At 38.8% G+C, this 22,614-nt stretch overlaps 1 protein-coding gene across 1 annotated transcript; it reads right to left on the reverse strand.

Moving 5' to 3' along the window:
- Nucleotides 1-191: 191 nt before the first annotated feature.
- On the reverse strand, nucleotides 192-9,415 carry NMU (neuromedin U; the record flags this gene model as incomplete). Its single annotated transcript, XM_010194957.1, has 7 exons — nucleotides 9,280-9,415; nucleotides 6,969-7,027; nucleotides 3,129-3,176; nucleotides 2,973-3,032; nucleotides 2,449-2,478; nucleotides 2,292-2,342; nucleotides 192-266 (listed from the first exon to the last, which is right to left on the reverse strand). Coding segments are annotated over exons 1-7 (459 nt in total), but the record flags the coding sequence as incomplete, so codon positions are not given.
- Nucleotides 9,416-22,614: the final 13,199 nt, after the last annotated feature.

Raw genomic sequence — 22,614 nt, forward strand, 5'->3', positions numbered from 1 at the left:
CGTTCTGTGATTCTGTGTGATTCTGTGAAATTACTTGGAAATTTTTAGTGCTTTAAGTCCTAAACGATATATGTTTAAGGAGTATATATGGTTTGAATTCCAAATAGGGAAAAAAAACCCAAAACTTTTTAGAAGAGGTAATGAATCACAAAGTGTGAGAATGCAAGCATGCAGAGTTTAAGATTACATACGTCCACTTTGTGTCTCTTCAGTCGTCTCTCATTAAGCTGGGGAACGAGTTGCAGCAAAGGATGCAGGACAGACGACTGAGAGGACATGAACACAGAAACATGAGCAACAATGAAATTTGGACCTCATGATGCAAAAAACAAGTCTCTTCCCCCAGTATTAGTTTATGGACCAAAAAGAGACCGAGGATGTTAACTGAGAAACTTATTTTTTGCACATTCTGACTTGACAAAAAACAGATATCAACATTTCTATTTACACGATGAAGGTAGCTCAGACAGCAATGGAGGGAGAAGCAATGCATCCTCACCTTTACTCATTGAAAGTTCAGAACTGTTTAGAGACTCTTTGCCCAGGCAACTGCAATTACTCAGACTTCGATCAGCCTCTGAGAGTGGTACAGAGAACATTTCCATACACTACTAACATTTCTAGAATTATCTGCTGTGGAACTTCAACAACTTCAATCTCTGTTGTACTGAAAAGTTCATTTTACTTCAAAATAACTTACAGCAAGAAAAATGATTTTTTTTTTCCCCCCCTAGAAAAGAGTTTTCAGAAGGGATCCATTCTCAAGTAAAATTTGTAAGCATAACACTGGTCACTCTACCTAGAAGACAAGCTCCAGTCCTGAAATGCCTTGTGTTTAACAAGTCTTCATGTTTGCAGACAGCCTGGTTAAGCACAGTGGCACTGAACGCAGTGTAAGTGCCCCCTGGCAAAACACAACCAGGTGGGCTTGTGAAGAGAGGTCCACAGTGAGAAATAAGGTAGAAAAATGTATATTCCATCAGTCAATTCAGACCTTCAACTCATGAAAACGTATTTCTAAAAAGAATGCATTTTTAATACAATGCTTCTTAGAAAACTAATACAACAAAAGGAATTATAGTATATGAAATAACTAGTTACCAAAGAGTTAATATACTTAATAGGTAAAATGAACTTGCTTACTTGAAACCCATTTTGCACTGTCTGCCTAAGGTAGGCAATGTGGCATCATAATATCTAAAAAAGCAGAAGTCTCATGTGAGCAGAGGAGTTCAAGGGCATCCCAGCTGGCCACGTGGGCTCTGTCTTGCCATCAGTGCAGGGAGGTTAATAAAGCCAAGGAATGACAGATCTCACCCAAATTAGTGTCTCTGGGAACTGGGCTACAAAATAGTCAGCTGAATGGCTAATCCAGAAGATGCGAGAAAGCAGAAATATCAGTGGGCTGGCAGGGGCAAAGGTGTTCAGGATGGGGATGAAGGAGGATGTAGTAACCTCTTAAGCAGGAGCAGCAGCAGAAACAGCTCATTTCACTGTGCCCTGAATATCACTAAAACTTCCAGAGCAGCTCTATCATGAAAACTCTGGCCCAAATATCAGCATTATCACTTTCTAGAAAATGTAGCACATATTCCTGAAGAAATGTAAGGGCGGCAGCAAAAATGGACATTAACATATATGAATGATTGTTGAGAAAACATTACTATGTTTAACTTTCTCAGAATCCTACGGTACACATCAAAACCACATAGATGCACAGAAATAACATTATGCTTTCACCTTAAAAGCAAGAATGGATCACACATAGTTTATTTGTTGGTTTAGGAGAATATTTTTATAGCAACAATGCTAGGCTATTTTTAACATTTTTTTCATTTAAAATATAATCCAAAGTCTGAGTGAAAACTAAACGCTATTATGCCTGATACATATTTATGACATGCACAAATAATTACACACAATTTAATTAACAGTTAATTAAAGTGCATTAAGAGTTCTTAATACGTATGCTCTTGTTCTCACCTTCTATAAATACACATTTTTTTGTTAGGTTCCAGTATCAGAAAAAAAGCATTTGATCTTATTCTTAAATCTTGTATCTACAAGACTGAGACTCAGTTAGGACTTCATGAATGCTTGGTCAATTTTTTCACACCTGTACAGTATTGATGAACCTCTCCCATGTTATTAAAACACATTCTGTACCTTAAGCGTGAAACTCCCCTTTTTTAGCTTGCTGTACAGCTGGAGAGACCACTGCAGAAAGGAGTATTATCTTGTTTTCCCATACATGCACACATGTATTCACAAGGAGGTGATATGCCACTTACCATTACGTCTGAGTTGCCTGAGTCCTGAGTCTTAGAGTAATGAAATAAGAACTGTTCAAAAAAATTAAAAGTGGGGTTTTACTACAAAACAGGGAAAGGGTGTTATGATTTTCTTGACAATTTTAGTGTGATCGTAAAACATACATGGAAATCTTACCCTTTTGGTGTTGCCTTTTTCATCTAAACCCTGTGGGAATAATAATTGGTAGAAAGCCTTTTATTTTTTTTTTAATTATTTTTTGAAAAAGAGCAATGGACAATTTTGATTGCATTATAAGCTTTTCAGTACTGGACTGGAATATTATCCTTCCGTGACAGGTATGTCACATGTCTTTGCTTATCAATGTAACTGCTCTATACAAACTCTGCAGAGAGCATATCCCTTTGTATATCCCTAGACTCTCGTAAGTAAATTTCTTTCTCCATTGAGAGCTCACCATTTTTCTAATCTAGAGCAATAAAAACACCTAAAACATTGTACCCAACCTGGAGGTTATTTTTCAGACATTGCAATCTCCCTGTTACCTTTAACAGGTGTTGGATTAGGACACATAGTATTTCAGAGTAAGAACTGATAGTATTCATTCCAGCACTGAGTGACACTTCAGATATTGGGTCCTTGGAATTCATTGTAGACACTGGCACATTGAGAGATCAGAAATGCTTAGTCTTTTGTGTTACCTGTGGTTTCTGGAGAAATCCTGTGACCAAAATACAAAGTTCTTCCAATGTACTGGATGCCTATTGCAAAGAAAACATCAACTCAGATATCTCACTTTCAGTCCTACTGCACGTAACAAATAGTATCAAAATAATAATATAACCTGTTTGACTCACCTGAGCCTGAGAATCTGTGGACAGGTAGGCAGAACAAGCATCGTCTATCTGTAAAAGTTCACACAGTCCCTTTTTAAGAATTCAGATTAATAAAAAGTAAAATATGTATATTTTCAGAAACAGTTCAGTGCAGCTTGTGCACTGTAAGGAATCCTTAAAGGTACATTCATTAAATATTTTGCATTCAAGGGGGCAAAAAAGGCCTTAACATAAAAAATATACCTGCTTGATCTGAGCAAATACATATATAGCTGTGTCCTTTATTCTCTTACATGCATCATGACCCTTTTACTGGTAATCTCCTCAGACTATGTCATATTTTAAGCAGATATTTAAGCATCTAGAGTATGGACCATGAACTTAAACCTCTTATGTGGTATCTTTGGATTATTCAAAACTGTGAAAAAAATTACAAAGCTAAAGCAAGTGAGTCGATGCACAGTCCTCAAGCACAACTCTTCCACCTGGATTCCAGCAACCCTGCAGGTGTACAACACAAGCATCTCTTGAATGATTATGGTATGTGCCAGCACATCTTGTGCATGCCAGTCAATTTGTGAGTCACCAAGCAGCTGACATCTGAGGTTTGCACTGATTTCTTTGGCAAATGAGGAGTCTTAGAAGATTTTGTTTAAAGGAGGTGGTTCCCAAATCACAGTACTAGTAAGAGATATATTCAATACATTTCAAGGGATCTTAACCCAAAGAGCACTGTGGAAGAAGTAATTGCTGATGACTTGCAGACATGTCAGCACAGAATGCAATGTGACACACACACACAAAACCAAAACAAATAAATCCACAAATCAAACCAAGAAGTCTCAACTTCCATTTCATCTGCATCAGAGAAATGACCGTTATCTGTACATCTTACCTTCAAAAATGGCCCAATGTCAATACCTGGGGAAGAGTCTATGACAAGACCAGTGGCTGAGCAAAACCCATGCTCTCCAACCACCAGCAATCTGTAGTGCAAGTCCTTTGGGTCAGAAGGAAGTCCTCCGGAATAAAGCTCAGTGGATTTCTGTGCTATGAATTTGTTCACTCTTTCACTAAACCACCATAAACTTTTAGTATCCACAACATTGTATGGCGAGAACTGCCTAAACACTGCATTAAATACCACTTCTGTTCATCTTTATTGGGCTTTTCCAAGCCACCTTCATTCAGTGCTATCATGATCTTTTCTTGGAAGAAGTAATGAATAAGTGATTCCTACCCACCCTCTTCCTACTGCTCGTGACCTTGTGTAGCAAATTAATCATATCCTCTTTCTGTTACCTCTTTTCCAATATGAAAGTATTCCATACTACTGCAGCATTTCTATCGGAGTTATTAATCGGAGAGGTAGAAGGAAGAAAATAAAAGACATCTGAATTCCTGGAAATAATATTAGCAGTGTTTAACTTACAGAATACTTGAAGTACTCTGTAATAAAAAGAAAAAATCTCCAGTACTCGAACTGAAGCTGCACAGTTTAATAGTAATTTTTTAAAAGAGGCTGAATTTTTCATTATATAACTTCAAAACTGTATCAATAGCATTGGTATGCACTATTTCTTCCATTGAATATCTAATACTGTTTGTCTAAATGCAAAAAAGCTTTGCCAATGATCTAGTTCATAGACTGCATTAAAAAGTGTTGGATTTTTTTTTAAATAAAAAGTGGGCAATATAACGGGTCTTATGATTTTATTACAGGCAAAAAGCCCTAAACAACACTCTTTAGCAATGAAAACATTAAATGGAAAAAGCAATGAAGAAATAATGTCTAGCTGAGTACTTTTAGACAAGAGATGATTCATTTCTCTTGAGACAATCTATGAGAAAGCATTAGCAGAGATAGTGGGAAAGCTAACAACTCTCAGAATTTCACTTTCAAATAGATTCTGTTGGTAACACATCCTCCTCATTCTCTTTTCCCTTCATCTTGCAGTTGTTTGTCTCTGGGTACATTAGTTCAGCTTCACAACCTTCAGAGAAAGAAAACGTAGAGGGAGAAATCAGCAGTGAAGGAGGTAAACTAAGATGCAGTAATTTTGGAAGCCTATGTTAAAAATTTTCTGTTTCTTCTTGTTTAGGGATTTTGTTGATGCTGTTGCTGTTGATATTGTTTATTGGTTTATTTGCTTGTTTTGTAGTTGGAGGTGACTGTTAGAGAACGACCATAACTCAGGAGCAGAGCAAGTCAGAGACTCCTTTGTGTTAGACACAGCACAGGACAAGGTATCTGTCAGCTAAAACATGCATGGGCACAGCAAGCACTGAAGAAAAGCCACAGTTTCTGTTAATTCATTTTTTTAAAAATAGAAATAAAATTTTAATAATTTCTAGCACCCCTGATACATCTTCTCAGTAATTTTCTCTCATATTTCAGAAATGTGGCCTGAGAGTGGGAGCTTGTGAGCTGTTTGGGGTTGGTTAAATAACAAAGAAACAAAAGGATGTGAGAGACAAGTGAAGGAATACAATACTTATTTACAAAGTAATGATCCACTCAAAGTAATAAACAGGGAAGAACTGATTCATTTCACTCCACAAAACTTTGGTAAACTGGTATGTTTCTGTGATCACATTGATTTAGGGTATATGCCTATGCATCTAAATCTCTTTACTTAGACTCACACCAGTCCTGCATTATTCTTATTATAACGGCAAGTCTTATATCACTTATGTTACGTAATTCTACAGAGAATTCATTGCCTTGTCCATATTTTTGTGTTCACTCAAATCAATGGAAACTCTGTCTTTGCCTACAGTTGGCCTAGGAACAAATCCTGTGTTACAACTAGCAAATAAATGCAGGATTGTCCAAAATAGCGTTTTTCAATCCAGAATGTAAATAACTCATTTTCATGAACTCCTGAAAGCTATCAGGACCTTACCTCCCAAAAGACTACTTTCTCCCAGGAGATAAATATCACCAGGACTTGTTCAAGTGCTAGTCTAGAAATATGTTGGTCCTTGAGTCAACACTTCCAAAATGAGCTAAGAGGGGCTGACAGTACAGGAAGCATCTCCTGTAATGGCCTCAAAGGGAAGAAATTTCCTCACTGCATCTGTATGCCTGGTGAGTCACTTGCTTTCTAATATTATTAGAAGCTACACAATTAAATATCAACAAAATGCTTGAAGGTTACAGCAACACCAGGGCATGCAAGTCGCAGGCTAAGCCCTCTCTGCACATTACACCCTGCCACTTCATCTGTTCCAAAAGGGCAGGGGAGAGCCTGTGTTAACACACATCACATTCTGGAGCCAAAACAGATGTCCTTTTCAAAGATGAGAGCAGAAGCTATGATAGGGATCAGCAGCAAAATATTAGAGGGGCTGACTGACACAGTACATTAGCCTTTACCTACTAAATTGAGAGGGTAGGATAGGATTAAATACAGTGGCGCAGCCCTGTGTGCAGAATAGAAGCAAGAGGTAAGACTGGATGAGTTGAAATGATTCCCACATATCGTGAACAGACTATAAAAATACCAGACAGGACACTGTGTTTCTTCCAGTGACAGTGACAGCCTAGTCATTGAGAGTTAAATGACAACTGCTATCAAACGTAGCTCTCCACTGAACTAAGACAGTCTTTTCCCCAACTGATATCTCAATATCCAGCCTCAACATCCTCCAGGAACAACTGTTCAGAAAACGTGGAAAAGAAGAAGTTTCACCTCTTCACTGGTATCAGGATAGGGGAAGTATCAGAGAAGCAGGACTGGAAGAAGACGTACCCAAACTCTGAGCAAGAGAAATACTGGAGAGTGAGGTGTGACTGTAGGAAGGATGGGCACAGAAGAAATGGAGCATACCATACAGCAGAGTGCAGATGTTGCTTACCTCTTTCCATAGCTGCAAAGCCTGATCTGCGTCGAGTGCTTGAGATGGCATCGGTGCACCTGGAAGCACAAACCATGCTTACCAATGCTGCACAGCAAAGGTCATTTTTATAAGTAATTCATGTCAGTGATTTAAATCAAAACTCTGGACACAGTATGGTACCTAGCACACTTATTAACAGCAAAGCTTGAGAGCTGTGTGGTCCAGCAAAGTCTGCAGCCCCAGGTGTTGTGGGGCTTGTCCAGTAGTTTCCATCTGCTCTTCATTAGCACTGCAGCAGGAGGCTTCTTCACAAGTTCACAGCCGATACGGATGCTCACATCTCTTAGCAATAAACAGCGTGGAAGTTACTCAGCTTTCACCAGAGGTCAGACTAGCCTTAATCCATCCTCAGTGATAAGTAGCAGGCAAGAAAATTTGTGGGACAGCTGTCGAATGCTACAACCTGCTCAGAAAAACACATCCTAGTGCCTACAAGCCCGAGCTTTCTGAGAACATATTGCAAGTTGAGAACCTGGATCCTACCCCTTGCTTTGTTGTAGGTTACAGTTAAACAATTAAACATGTGCTATGGAATGTATGCTTGTGTATGGGTAATACCTGTGATATGAACATGGCATTTTTGAGAAGGTGATGAACAGTACATGTGTAACTGGCTTTGTTCCCTCTGCCTGGCATACGTGATGTGGAAAAGCAATATATTTCCAATAATAATGTATTACCAGAGTCTCTGTAAATAATAGAAAGGAGCATCACTGAGCTGTGAGTGGACTAGACACAACCACGTCAATGTGAGGATATGCTGGATATATTACTCAACTGGGAAGGAGACTGGTGCTGCAGAGGATGGTGTTTTATCTGTACAGTCCTAAGGCTGCAGAAAACCCTCAAGTCATGTAATTTATCCCCCTGCCCAGAGTTTCTGCCTGTGAGGCATGACTGACCAGTTTATATACTGCTCTTAAAGATACCGGATTAATACAGATTTTCTAACCTTCCAGTCAGTCTATAATTACCCGTTGTCACAACTTTTTCAAATACTTGAACCAAATTAAACAAAAAAAGAGATTAAGGTAGACTTAGCTAAAATGGCCAGGTGAGCAGGGTATGAATGCCCATCATCTCCACTTGTTTTATGAGTGCCAATAATAACAATCAGTTGTCTTATAATAGACACAAAATTTCCATAGGGGGAAGAGGGGGAAAAAAAAGGTGCTACTGAGGAAAGCAATCCTTTTCCAAAGGAACATGGAAGATTAAATCCTTGTACAGAATTGGCACTTTTCATGACATATTTGTTCTCTTATCATTCAATTCTGTCAAATTATAAAAACTCAACTTCTTCCAAGGCAGCAGAATGCCAGCTGGATGGTTTCAGTCACTTTTCAACCTGGGATTCACTTCTTAAATTTTCTCCTCACTGCTCTCCCTACACAAGCTCCTGGCAATCATTTCTATAGGTACAATGATAAAATACTGTGTGCCACTGCCCTTACTTGGCCTCCTTTTCCTTCCCTCCTCTCTTCCACATCTCTAGAATTTATTTTTAACAGAATATTCAGTATTCTGTAATTAGATTTTGTTGATTCTTGGCATTTTAAAACACAACAAATCAGAACAAAAACTCCTGATGAAAGTAACTCACAAATACAAACAAAGCAGAAATACTCCTTGCACAGCCACTTATTGTGTAATGTTACTCCACATCTGGAGTGGGACAATAGAAAAGAGTACATTTTGTTAAAAAGCCCATTATCTGTGCTTGTTTGACAAGCACTCCCTGGTACAAAAGAAAACAAAACAAAACTCTCAGGTGTAACAGATTTCAAATTAAATCAATATAATCAAGCTCTATGCCTAAAGCAACTCGATCCTTTCCCAGGTAGCCCCACCTCCAGGGATTCCTCATGCAATACATATTGCTTCAGGTTGGACTAGGTGACTTCCAGAGGGTCCTAAATTTTCCTACAGCTCCACAATACATACCATTCCCCTTTTCTTAGCTTTTCATCGGAGTAAGTTACATTTAAAATTAAATCCCGCTTAACAAAAGCCACTTCCCCGAGTTGCTGGAGTGTAGGTTTGCCAAGACAGGGTAATCCTGCCGGGGTACACGAGGGAGCACCCCAAAACCCTCACACACCCCCTCCCCCTCAAACCTGCGCATCTCCGCATCTCTCCCAGCCCCGCACCTGCCCGCAGCCCGGCTCGGCGGCGAAGTAGCGGCATGAAAAGCTGCTCCTCCCAGAAAAAAAAAAAAAAAAAAATATTGCAGAGCAGGCAGTGCAGGAACGAGGGGGATGCTCCTCACCTTTACATGCAGACACTGAGGAGGCGAGGAGAAGGAGGAGGAGCAGGGAGCCCGGCAGCGCCGCGCCGTCCCCTGCCTTCCCCGGGCTGCGCTGAAGGGCGTTAGCAGGTGACGGCTGCTGGCAAAGGGTTCCCATGCCCGCGGTGTCCCCTGCGCTGCCTTCTTGTCCGCCGCTCTGCTGAGCATGGCCTTCCTCCCTCTCCAAACTTTTTAAGTCTCCCTGACACGTGGACGAGCAATGACCTGGATGAGGGCGGGCGCCTCAGCCGCCCTGCCCGCCACCCGCCCCCGGCCACGTCAGGGCAGAGCCGTGTCTCCTCCGCCGCGCAGGCGGTGACTCAGCCCCGCTGCCACCCCGGGGGTGAGCAAACCTTTGCTGGGGCGGTGGCTGCCCCTGCTTGGCAGCGAGGCGAGGCGTTGGGCAGGGTCCAGACCCTTTATTAAACACCCTCGTTAAGAAAAATCCTTAAAAAAAAAAAGGTCCTTAAAAAAAAAAAAGGTCCTTAAAAAAAGCTATACGTCAAACATCCAGAGTCCCAGCCGCCGCCGTGATGGCTGATGCAAAAGGTTCTTCTTCTCCCTTGGCACGCTCAGCGGCTTGGAGTGGTGACATGGGGGTAGACAAAGGGGAACGTTCAGACGTTGTCCCAGCCCGGTGGGACACACAGATTTGCCTCCAACTGGCTGAATCTGGGAGGTGAAGCTCATTGAGTTGCATGTGGGAGAGGACATGGGTGGCTGGGATGTGGAGCTAAGAGCACCCATCTACCTCGGGACCTGCTGATCAGTCGGTTTTCTGGAGGACATACTGCTGCAGGGGTATGAGTAACTCCTGACTTTGCCTGTGCCTTAAATACACACAAAATGCTGCTCTGTGAAACAGAACTCAGTAATATGGTGATATTTGGGGATTAAAATCCTAATATTGTGCTCAGCAAAGCACTTTACTTCAAATACAGCTACAGACCTTGTTCCCAGTTGTTATTTATGCCTGTAGATAGCCAAAGGAACTACATTGTAAGATATCCAGAAGCACACAGACCTCAAATCTGTAAAGACACTTAGGCAGCTTAGCCCAGCCAACACACCAGTCCCAGCAGGGTGCTTATTGACCATTTCAGTGGGTTTTGAGTGAGGAGTGAATGGTGTGGGGCGGAGTAAAGCTGCCTGACAAGAGCTGTGAAACAGAAGATAACTTTGATTTATAACCATAGCATTGCTGTCTGCTTTTGCCTTTACACTTACTGATTGTGTGTGCTACAAATTGTGCTCTGCCACCCTGAACATTTTGACAGGCCATCAAAATTTTGAAAGCTTTGCTAGGAAGGATGCTAAGATGTTATAAAATTCTCATAGTAATAGAAGGAATAGAAGACCTTACCACTCTCTACAACTACCTGAAAGGAAGTTATAGCAAGGTGTTAGTCTCTTATCCAAAGTAACCAGTGATAGGATGAGAGGAAATGGTCCCAAGTTGTGCCAGAGGAGGTTTCAATTAGATATTAGGAAAAAATTCATTACTGAAAGAGTGGTCAAGCATTGGAACAGGCTGCCTAGGGAAGTAATGGAGTGACCATCCTTGTAGGGGCTCAAAAGAAGTGTAGATGTGGCACTTTCGGATATGGTTTAGTGGGCATGGTGGTGGTGGGTCAATCAGTGGTTGGACTTGATGATCTTAGAGGCCTTTTCCAACCTTAATGATTCTAAGTATCTTCTCTATCAGATTTGGTCATGAAGCTTTCCTTAATATGACTGGGAACAGGGCTAATCCTTCTGTCAATGGAAAGCCGGTGATCAGATCAGTACATAAATTAAAGCCTGTATTTTGTATGTATTATTATATTTATATTGACCTAATTAAAAGAGCTGTTTTAAGACAATCCAGATTGAGGAATTGCATTTGGTTCTGGTTTCTGTTAATAAAACCAGAAGACAGTTATTTAGAAGACATTATCATAAATGGGAAGTCATCAGCACTGGAACGTATCTCACTAATCTATCATGAATCAAACACATGAATCAGTGTCCTGAGCCTTGGCCTAAGGAAGGATTTAATTTGTTATGCATTTTAATTATTACCTTCTTGTTAAATATTTAATAGATTGTGAAATAAAATAAATTAGTCTTTTATAATTTGAGAGTAAGGTACAAGTAAATATTCTGCACCCATTGAATGGTGAAGAGTGTTTTAAGAATAGGGGAAAAAGATACATCATGATTTAAACTTTATTTTCAGTTGAAAGAGTTCTAATTAGCCTAGAAATTGCATTTTTGTGCAATGTGTTTTAATACTGCAGTCTGAAACATTTTGCTGAATCAGCTTGAACAAAAACATATTAAAAGAGATTTTGAAGATTATGGGAAAAATTTCCAGGTACAAAAATACTGAACTTCCATTTACCAGAAGAAAACAAACCAAACCTCAAAACATTTAATACTTCTCTCTATGCTTGGATTTGTATTGCTCCATAATCTTTCATCTGAAACCTGAATTTTGTTTTCAGCAGATTTCTGTTAGTGGGCAAAAGCAATAGTCATTCATTACACATGCAATCCTGTTTTTGCCTTGAGTTACATTATCTGAATCTAATAGGGTACAGTCTTCCAGTACTTCCAAGCTAGTATGAACTGCATTTCATTTTAGACTACACCTTTTTTAAGAGCATCAGTGTAGTTTTGCATTTCCTGATATATGGGTAAGGTAAACTGATTTCGGTGTAACTACAACCCTCCTAATTATATACTAGAAAAAACAATACACCTTTAAACAAAAACGTATATTTGCATTAGGCCCAAACTGAAGTTTATACCAAGGCAATATTTCAACTGAAATCTGTGTGAATTTTGACAGAGCAAGTTATCCAAGCTTGAATCTCATCTTATAGGAGGTTTACATAGCTTATGATGGTCACCTTTATGCAAGGAACTCACTGAAATACAAGTGAGCATTCTTGTAAACAGGAGAAAAAATACCTCTTTCTCTGTTGTGTCTGTTTTTGTTTTGTTTAATTGCTTGGTGAAATTAATGTATCACTATTGCAGGAACAAGGCACATCCTCATTAAACGAATAGCTTGGAGGATGTATTGGATGCTGTAATTAGCTTCTTTGAAATATTTATGTTCTTCCTAATGTTGCTTGAGTAAATGTTAATTATGGCTAGTGGAAAGGAAATCAAACAGCTGAGTATGTGAAACCATCATCTCCTCCATCTTCAGCGAAGGCAAGGTCAAGAGTTTGAATCACTGAATCCACTCACTAGCTGCATACACGCAGACAAAGCCTGTGAAGAGGTCAATGCATATTGTTTTTTCTATTACCTTAATTTAGTAAAAATAATGAGAAATCACTCCACCTATATCTGACCTTAAGCAGTAAGAGAGTTTTTATCCATACTGCACTTTCTTCACTAAAATATTCCAAACTTACTGGAGAGTGCTTAAAACAGGTCTGTGGAGAAGCCTACTGATGTATCTCAAAACTTCAGATGGGTCCAGTAACATCTTTCCTTCTTCTGTGCAATGAGCAAATCACATACATGGATTTTCTTCTTACTTGTTTATGCTCTAGAGAATTAAACTCTGGGGAGGCAAGTCTCAATAATTAGTTGATGCCTGCTCAGATATTGCACTTCTTCAAGGTATTCTATCCATATATTACTGACTAATAATGTATAGAAAGCTTGGATCAGAACAGAAGAAGATCCATGAAGAAAAGGCGTTGGAGATTCAATTCAAGAATCAGCATGTCAGAATGGGCTTTTATTACAGTGTTGGCTTAACCCAAAAAGGTATTCATTTAGTAGAAGTCTTTAGAGGTATCTCCCTACAAATAGGAAATCAACAACAACAAAATTCAAACCCTGTAAGGCATGATAGGCCCTGTATTTTCTCAGAACATCCTTTTCTTATTTTATCCAAGAAAATGCCTCAGCTCTTCCTTCATGAATAAGTAAAATTTAAATGACCTTTGGAGCCTCTAATGAACGAGTGAGGGGAACTTGTCTGAACTACTGGAAATGTGCACAGAAACCTTTTGGATTGGGCTGAGAGAGGACTCCCCTAGAGAACAGAGATGGGACAGATTGCAGCAAATATTCAGGGCTCTCTTTAAAAGTCCCAGAATGTTTTGTAGAAAAAGTCGTTGCATAAAAGAGAGATAGCTGTGCCTTTTAATAACTAAAGAAAATTTGTACACCAGACGATATTGACCAAATTCAGCAGAAACATAATAATCTTTCCAAAATAGTTCATACCTGTTTAAACTGAAATTTTACTCACGATATACAGTGAGACTGAATCTCCTGTTCACAGCACACAGCATTCGCCCAAACTGCATAATTCCTCATCCCTCCAGCTTGGAAGGAATTCTTAGAAGCAGAATAGGAGATCTCTGAATTTCATCTCTGCATTGCTTATAGTCTCAGCAGAAATATCAATGTTCTTATGTGAAAAGTAATGCATGTAGAGAAAAAGAACCCTTATTGCACCTATGCAGCAATAGGCAGTATAGGAGCTACTGTCATGTAGAAAAGAAATACCAAAAGCACCATGGGTGGGTTTACATGGACATCAGATGACTTCTCAGTGAAGTTTAAAAAAGTTAAATAGGATATTATGATTCTGAATCAGTCCCATGGAACTAAAAAACACTGCATCCCATCAGACATCAGACATCCCTTGCCAGGGATTTAACCTCCATCTTTGGTGTAAGCAGAGTTCATGAGAAATACACCCAGCAAACACCCAGTATCATTTTTATGGACTTGCATTTGTTTTAGAAGTGGAACTGGTCACAGATGATAAATCATTCCCACCACATTTACACCATTTTCCAAATTTTTCACCAACATTCCTCATTAATCCTGTACAAAACAAGGTCCTGGAAACAGAATGGTTTATTTTTTTTACGAAGCCCTCATGATTGTACAAAAAATGTAAAAAATTCCTGTTCAAATAAAAGCAATAGTCATCTGCTATTGTTACTATGTAAGAGGTATGGTTGCATAAACTGTTTGAAAAATGGCTAATCTTCAAGATCCTTCCATCTCACTTTTCTTGAATACACACCAAAACACATCAGTAGTTATGATTATTATGTTTATGTGGAGAAACAAGATTTTGAGCACCCCATCAATTATTCACACATAATTAATAAAATAATAAAACCTCAATATCACTTTCAGAATCTACAGGTCTTTAAAAAGTCCTTAAGCAAGAAAGAAAGGAAGTGAAGCTGGATTACTACTGACACTTGAAAAATGTCATCCTGCCTTCCATGCATCTGTGACCTGAGTTGGTTTTACAGTGGTACCAATGGAACTTCTAAAGAGAGACAAACTAACATTATGACCCTCCAATTGTTTAGTCTAGTTTATTGGCAATATGCACATAAATCCATCAGGAAGGAAGGCATCCTGAAAATTTTGCTTATAAAACTCCAATATATTTTGCAAAAAGTTTTGAACTCTCATTGGCTTCAGAAGAAAATTATAATCCAAAAAATAAACTTGCTATATTGTCTAAACTCCGATATTTCACCATAGGTTTCCTCACAGCTTGCTAGCGGGGTACAACTAATGCCGACTGCAGGAAATTTCTTTGCATAGATGTAATGTGTAAGAATTCACTTGGTAGTCTGAAGAAGACCATAAGAAAATAATCTGGAAAAACTTACTAAAACCCCCAGAATCTCTTCCCGTTTGAATAATTCAGAGATTCTTTGTCTAAAGTGTTAAGCAATGGGATGCCAGCGGTCTGCTGCTTGGCCTGTTTATCTGTTCACTGTCTTCCTCAGACCAGAGCACTCTGTACATGTCAATTTTACTCAGAAATCATATTTATTAACAGAGCAGGCAACAGATGAATAGTTAATACATTTTGTCATGTCAAAATAATGGTAAACAAAAATCAATTCTAGCAATCCCTTAATTTTTCTCCCACCAGCACAAAGTTCCTCTTACTGTGGGTTAATCAGTGATGCAGCTCGTCCGACAGGGTATTATTTCTCAATGTAGCCTGCTATTATTTTTTATTATACCAACTACCAACTGCAGAAGAATGACAAAAATCATCAGTAGAGTCTTTAGCCCTGCCTTCCAAATCTCAAAACTCAAGAAATTACTCTTTGCTTAGTTTTAGAATTTTGGAATCTATGAGATTGCTAGCACTAACTCTGACGTTTATCAGATAATGCATTTTTCTCTGCAAAGTTGAACTCTGGAAGGCAAATTCTTCTTACCTATCTAATCCTAGAAAACATTATCGGCCACATGAACTTTTCAGTGATTTTATAATGATAACCAGCAACTTAGAAATTACTAAGTACACACTGTATTTTTATTATTTTAATCCTAGAATATCTCTCTCTGTAAGGACTGTTCAGATGTATCATTGATGATCAGCACACCATTTGTTGCCCACCCTTTGTGAGATTTTTTTACCTTCAGGCTGTCACTAACTTCACTTTAGATCCACTTAAATTCTGCAAAATGCTGCAGATTCATGATTTTTTGTGAATTGAACATGCTGATCCCCACGGTTCCTTCCAGTCCTACATGCTTCTGGCATCCACCCACCAGGAGCATACACTTGTTTTTAAGAACTCAAGGTCTGTGAGCCTAATGTTGAATGCCTTTTGAGCCCAATGTTCAGACCCCAGCGTTGCCCAGAACCAAGATGCTCTGGGGAGTCATGAATCTACAAGGACTCCAAAATTTATGAGTAGCCTTTGAATAGAAAGAGAAGCTGCAGGGGTAGAGCAGAACTGACCTGGGAGAGTGTGAGGCAGCCCTCTGAGCTCATTTGCTCACTAACACTGTGCCTGGACTTGGTATTTGAGGAAAAACCACTTTATTTGAGTTTGAAACTAACAACGTATGGGAAGATTCTTGGGTGAGGTATCATTCTCTCATTATATATGTATATGCATATATATGTCTATCAAGTACAGCATATTAGCAACCCCATCCTTAGTTATTGCTTTCTTTGCTGTATCACACTATTAAATTCTAATATTTCATTAGGTTTCCTATTACACATGGCACAGATCAGGAAGATGTAGTAATAAACCTTAAATCAATTTGTTCCTCTGTCATCCAGAAGAACAAAACCCCAACCAACTCTTGCCATCCCACACCTGCTGACAAAGTGAAGCTGTAGCTGTATTTCTGGCTCTACTCAGTAGCATCTGACCACCGTGACTAGCTGGACTAGCAGAGCTGCTAGATGAGCTCCCTACGGAAATCCTCACATTTTCAACGAAACAAGTGACACTTTCTCTGTATAATTAGCTGATACTTCAGCATCTGCATGAATGTACCTGCAGATATATGCATAACTACTTACAATGTATGAGCAGGAAGAATGACTGCACAGAGCAAATGCTCAAATGAAAGCTACATGAACGGCATGTTAAAAACCCTCTTGTTAAAAATCTGTCTGCTCATGGTATATGGTGGCTAACACGGGTTCCTGCTGGAAAACCAAAATTTCCTTATGAAAAGTACTACTTAGCAGGAAGAAACATTTACAAATGCTGAGTAATACAGACTATTTCTACTTCTGTGAGTGACAGTTCTCCCCATAACAGCAAAGAAACCAAACTGTGTGCACCACTGCTACAATCTCCAACTCAAGTGACAGCCCTGGATTATTATTTGTTATTCTATTATAGAAGTGAGCCTGTAAGTGCTATAAAAAGGACACAAACTTAAAGGTATCCGGTTCCATACAAATACTCAGTTTAAAAAAATTACTTCTTGCCTAGAAGATTTTACAGTTTGAGTTAGGAGCACAGAACTATGTTTTTGCAGGAATGTTTAGTTAGATGAGTAGTTTTCTTTTAAATAAAATACTTTATTGAGATAATTACTTTAATAAGTGATGTTTTAGTGGAACATGCTTGCACTAAAGACTGTTGGATTAATTTGGAATAACAGTTAAAGCTTCCTATTCTTAAAGCTATGGCAAAATGGATTATTCTGGTACAGAAACAAATATATTTTGACACCAGTGCTAAGAAAATCAAAGAAAAGCGGATGTTATTAACTTCATACCTGGCCAAAAAGACACAAAATCAAGGATAGGCAGATGGGAAAATACTAATTTATTTGGAGATAATTTTTCAGACTTTTAGAGACATTTTATATTCACAACTGAGAGTAAAAGTACAAAAAATGGATTACTGGTTTGTTTTATGTGAACATAATACAGCTGTATGTACATGTCAGAAACACACACAGAGAGAAAGAAATCCTTTAATAGACCTTTCATACTCTCATGTCTTCCATCATTTTCTCCTAATTTACGAAGGTTAACAGAAGCCTACCCAGTTTAAATATATTCCATAAACACAGTAGAAAACGTCATAATTATTTCATCATTTCCTTTTCAGCACATCAAATAAAATGCAAATTGTGTATCCATTTCTGGTGGAGAACGTCCACTTGCTTGAAGGAGTGACACTACAGAGGAGGAGCAGTGCTGGTACCACACCATCAGCGTGCATTTATGGCTTCTGTTTGGTGTACAGGTGTGCCACAGTGAAACAATTACTGTCATTAACATCAGAAAGCGTACGTTCAGGCAAGTAAGAGTGATGTAATGCATTAGGTTCCAGCTTTTTACAATCAGTTTCTTTAAGTAAACTTAGAAATTTAGGACAAAAAAGTTTTAGCTGTCAGGAAGAGCATGACAGTGTCATATCATTCAGGGAAAAATCAATCCAATATACGTTAACAAGATTTTCCTTCCTTAATTCTTTGACTTTTGATTTTATATTGCTATCTTCTCAGGCAAATGAACTCCTCAAATACACATGCAACCTGTGAAGAAAACCAGCTTTATTGGTGACATGAGATATGTAAAAAGTTATAAGTTGTTTCTGTTGGTGAATATCAGAAATGAAGACTGCAGAAAGCAAGGATGTCAAAATGACTCTGCTTAAACTATGACATTGGGAGCTCCAAGACAAAGTAACAAATTAATTGTAGCAATACATGCTTAAAAATACAAACTTATTTTTTTTAAATGGGGTGCAAACTGACAGGAGCTTATCAAAAGAAAGGCTATCAGCCTAAAGTGCAGCAGCTAAATGGGAAGCAGGCTATAATACTATATAATATACTATACAATAGGCTATAATATGCATTAGATTGAATTGTGTCTTTTCTTGAAAAGACACAATGAAATTCTCAGCAAGGATTATTTAGCAAATATTACTAGATAGCAGGGGTTAAAAGGGCTAGAGCTCACTCCTCTCTCCAGGACACGGTTTGTCACTTCTGCATACATTGGCACAAATGGGAGACATAAAGGTTGGTTCTAAACTTGCCCTGGGCATATTGCAGAATAACGTGACACACCCTTTCCCAGACGAAAAGTGGGTGCAAAACACTGCTAAATCAAAATGGAAGCTCTATGTGATTTTTATTCAGTAAAAACATTGGGACAGAAAACAACCAACTTTTTTAATCAAGGTCATCTTCTTATAAATTACTGTGTTGTGGTTTTACATTCTGCGGATACCAGCATTAAAAAGTACCTGCCTATGAGATGAAAGTCCTCAATGTTGCTCTCCTGAATAACAATGACTCATAAAAAGGTCTAAACATTTCAGTCAGGACAGTTCAGCCTAACGTACACAGTCCAAAATCTATTTATACTCACTAAGGAACTAAAGATCTCTTCACAACATTTTTTGACATCATATTGCTTAAGGTTAAAACAAAGCAAAGTTTGTCTGAGTTTGAATCACTATGCAAATTAACAGGATGCATGAAAACAGAGGTTCAAATAACGACACCAATCAGTGACATATAACCATGTTTCTTTTGTCCTTTCTGGACAACCTTGTAATAACACGGAGAACATGGGAAGCCATCAGCCCCATCGAGAGCGCCCATGAGCAGTTGCTTCCGAGCTCTGCTTTTGCTATGCTTGTTTTCACTCATGGCAGATTTTTACTGACAGACCAGCTGAATCTCATTACTTGGAGGAGTCATGCTTCAGGAAGTGAACACCTTGAAATGTCATGACCTTTCCGTGACAAGAAATAATGTCACCAAAGAAAAGGGAATTGGAGTGAAAGAAAGAGACTGAGGATGGCAATTAATAAAAATATTTTTATTTCACTCTAATATAGCAGTAGGCTATTTAATGGAAATGCCGTTTCCACCTGAACCTGAAATTTCTAAGAAGACAGACATAGAATATGTGTACCAGTTTATCAGTCAGTCAGACCCTGGTGAAAGAGCTGCTGTGTTACTTTGGTTTGACACAGGTGAAACAATGAAATACTGGAGCTACACTAACTTTAAACTGATATAACAGATGATGAGGCCCAATTAGCCATATTCTGTTCTGGATTTTTTTATTTTAAAGCTACCATTTCAGTGTATGTCAGCATTGGACAGCTAACATTTCACTAGACATTTCATTAGATACACATGATCTGACAGCTTGATGTTGGTTTCTTGTGACAAACACTCTGCATCTAGAGACAGCTTCTGGCTTTTGAAAGTATTTAAATGAGAAAAATTGTTCAGGTACTCTTTTGCCATGAACCACACTGTTACGCTGTAGAGAGCTATCAGTGGAGTTCTCTGAATTTACACCAGCTGAAGTTTTGCACCAGACAATCTTAATGCCTAGCAACTCAGGGCTGAGCTCTATGTACAATAATCTATATAGATTTTATCCTATACATGCATATGAAATATTAGATATTTTTATATGTATACACAGTATTTTATGCTGCATACAGAGGTTTTTGTACAATTCTTTTTGTATGATAGAGGCTCTGTAAAATTTTGTACATGGAATATTCCATATACAATATGCTGCATATAGAGTTTTTCTCCATCTTCCTTCCAAATAACTGCAGAAAGCTTTGAGCTGAATTCCCTTTTCCCTGGTTACCAAACAGGGTTATTACCATGGTTTCCATGCTCAGCAGCTTGCCCTCCTCTTCTTTTAAAGCTTTATACTCCACTACAGGGATGGTTCAGGTCCTCATGAACTGGTGGGTTTGGCAGCCAGGTACAGCCCGGTGCAGCAAGGCAAAGGACTACCTTAGGACTTTCCTTAGTGGCCAACATCATCCCATGCACGGGTGCAGTACGGGGCCACGCGCCTCAAACATTTGCAAACCTCTACCCACTCAAGGCTCTGCTTTTCCTCCACCCTACAAGGTGGTAGAGGTGCTTGCAGGAAGTTCCAGGTTAATTCCTTCTCTCTTTCCAACAGAGATGTAATTCCTTAAAAACCACCTGAAACAGAAGGGACCTGGGATCAGCCTACCAAGAGTGGCCAAGCATAGGGAACAGGCTTTGGGTGAAGATGATGGCATGTATTTGAGGGATGACTAAGTGCTTCCCTTTATAAGAGAATCATGGTTACACATTTGGTGGGTTTATAAACTTTATTCACAATATATTATTTATATAGCAGTGCTGCTTTAACCCAGTCACACTCAAGGAAAGAGTAGGGACATACTGATCCCTTTTCTGGACTATGTTTTTCTGAGACTTGGTGTGTGTTCTCCAGTCCCATGGACAAACACATTTGTACATAATAGCACTTTTACAGCAGCAGATTCTAAAAAGGTTAATTATTGCTAGCTTCCCTCAAAAAGAAGGTAATCAAAGTACATATTACCTACTTTTCTCAAATATGGAGACTGAAGCTAGAAAGTATTCATCAAAGAATTTGTCAAAATGTGCAAACATATACTGTTCCCCCAGCCAAAAAAAGAGAAGACACAATCTGCGGGACACTCTACCTTAGACAGGCAGGCAAAAAAAAGAAACAAGGGATGAAAACCCTTCCTTTTACTGGTACCAGGCTCTGTACCAGTAAGGAGGGTTCTACATGGGAAAGCAGAGCAGACCCTTCTCTTTGCTGCTTTCAAGAGGCTTTGAAGGGCAGGCAGCACTTTTGAGACATTCCTGGTAACATCAAGTGATTACTATGCCCCAGTTACTTCTGTAAAATGACTGATCACTGTCATTTGTAATTTTCCTCTGTCAGAGGGCATAATTTCATGACTGTCGGTCTTAATGTTTTGGTCCTTTGGGATTGAAGTGCTACTTTTTTCTGTGGGTTTTAAGTTTGATTCAGAAGTGGCAGTTGGGATATTATCTTCCACAAAAACTGACACACTCCAGTCATTTTGAATGGATTTATATCACATTGCACATTTCCAGATTAAAGTTGTGAAAAATTGCAAGTGCTTCTGTACATTAGACGGGCTTGCAACCTTTCCAAGCTGAAGGACACTTAATGGAAAGTCTTAATGCTCAAATGGGCTTAATTCCATACACTGTAGATGACTCGAACTCTTACTCTTTTTTTCCATTTTAAAAATCTGCATATTGATGACTGTCATAAAGCAACTGCAATGTTTGTGTTATACCTGTGCAACAGGTAGAGTACCTACAACTAGGAATACTGTTTTATACTACATCTATTCTTTGAGAATAAAGATTCCTTACTGGGATTTTTTTTCCTACCTTTTCCCCTGTTTTGGCAGCATCCCTTTCTGTAGTCTCTTTGGGATTCCTTTATATATTTCCAGCTACGTAAGATTGCTTGATATGTCCCACCTACAGTCTTCTGCAGCTGCAAACCATTTCCCGTACATTGTAGGTAGTAGCTTTAAGACATTTGTGCAACCTATCAGTTTCACTTTATTGGTCTGCATTCATCCTAAATGATACTGCCTCCTATAATAAATATTACATAAAGATTTTCACTATCTGAAGACAAACTTTGTTTAAAATAATACAGGCTTAGAAATAAGCGTACCCAGGAATCTGGAAAAAAAAATTAAGTTTTCTAACAAGTCTATTACTTTCCCATCTTCTCTAATTACTCATGAGCATTTCTCAATCTTGCAGTAACTATGTAAAAGTACATCTTTCTTCTCGTGCTACTGTGGACATGTGGGGCCACCAGATTACTTGTGCATCATCTCCATCCCACCAAAAAAAAATTAAAAAGAAATGTTTAAAAAATAATACCCCTGAATTCAGATGATCCTAAAAGTCAAGCATCAGTTGATGTCGCTTCTCTGGGCAGATCTAGGTCTTTAAAAAGGCATTTGTAAAGATTGCAACTGTGACATTCCTTTCTGAATGCAGGACGCTGCTTAATTCTGCTTGTACCATCGAGGTACAAGTGGGACGAGGAGACAGTGGGACGTCAGCAGTCCTACCCCAAGGAAACAGAGCTTAATGTTGTGCTCATTTAAAAAACAAGGTCCGTAGGCTTGTGGTGTGCACTAGGGCTCTAAATTGAGCTTTTCAACTCCAGTTGTATTTTCAGGTATGCAGGTA

This window comes from Mesitornis unicolor, unplaced genomic scaffold (genome assembly GCF_000695765.1).
Source record: "Mesitornis unicolor isolate BGI_N332 unplaced genomic scaffold, ASM69576v1 scaffold25001, whole genome shotgun sequence".
In the NCBI taxonomy this organism is placed as follows: Eukaryota; Metazoa; Chordata; class Aves; order Mesitornithiformes; family Mesitornithidae; genus Mesitornis; species Mesitornis unicolor.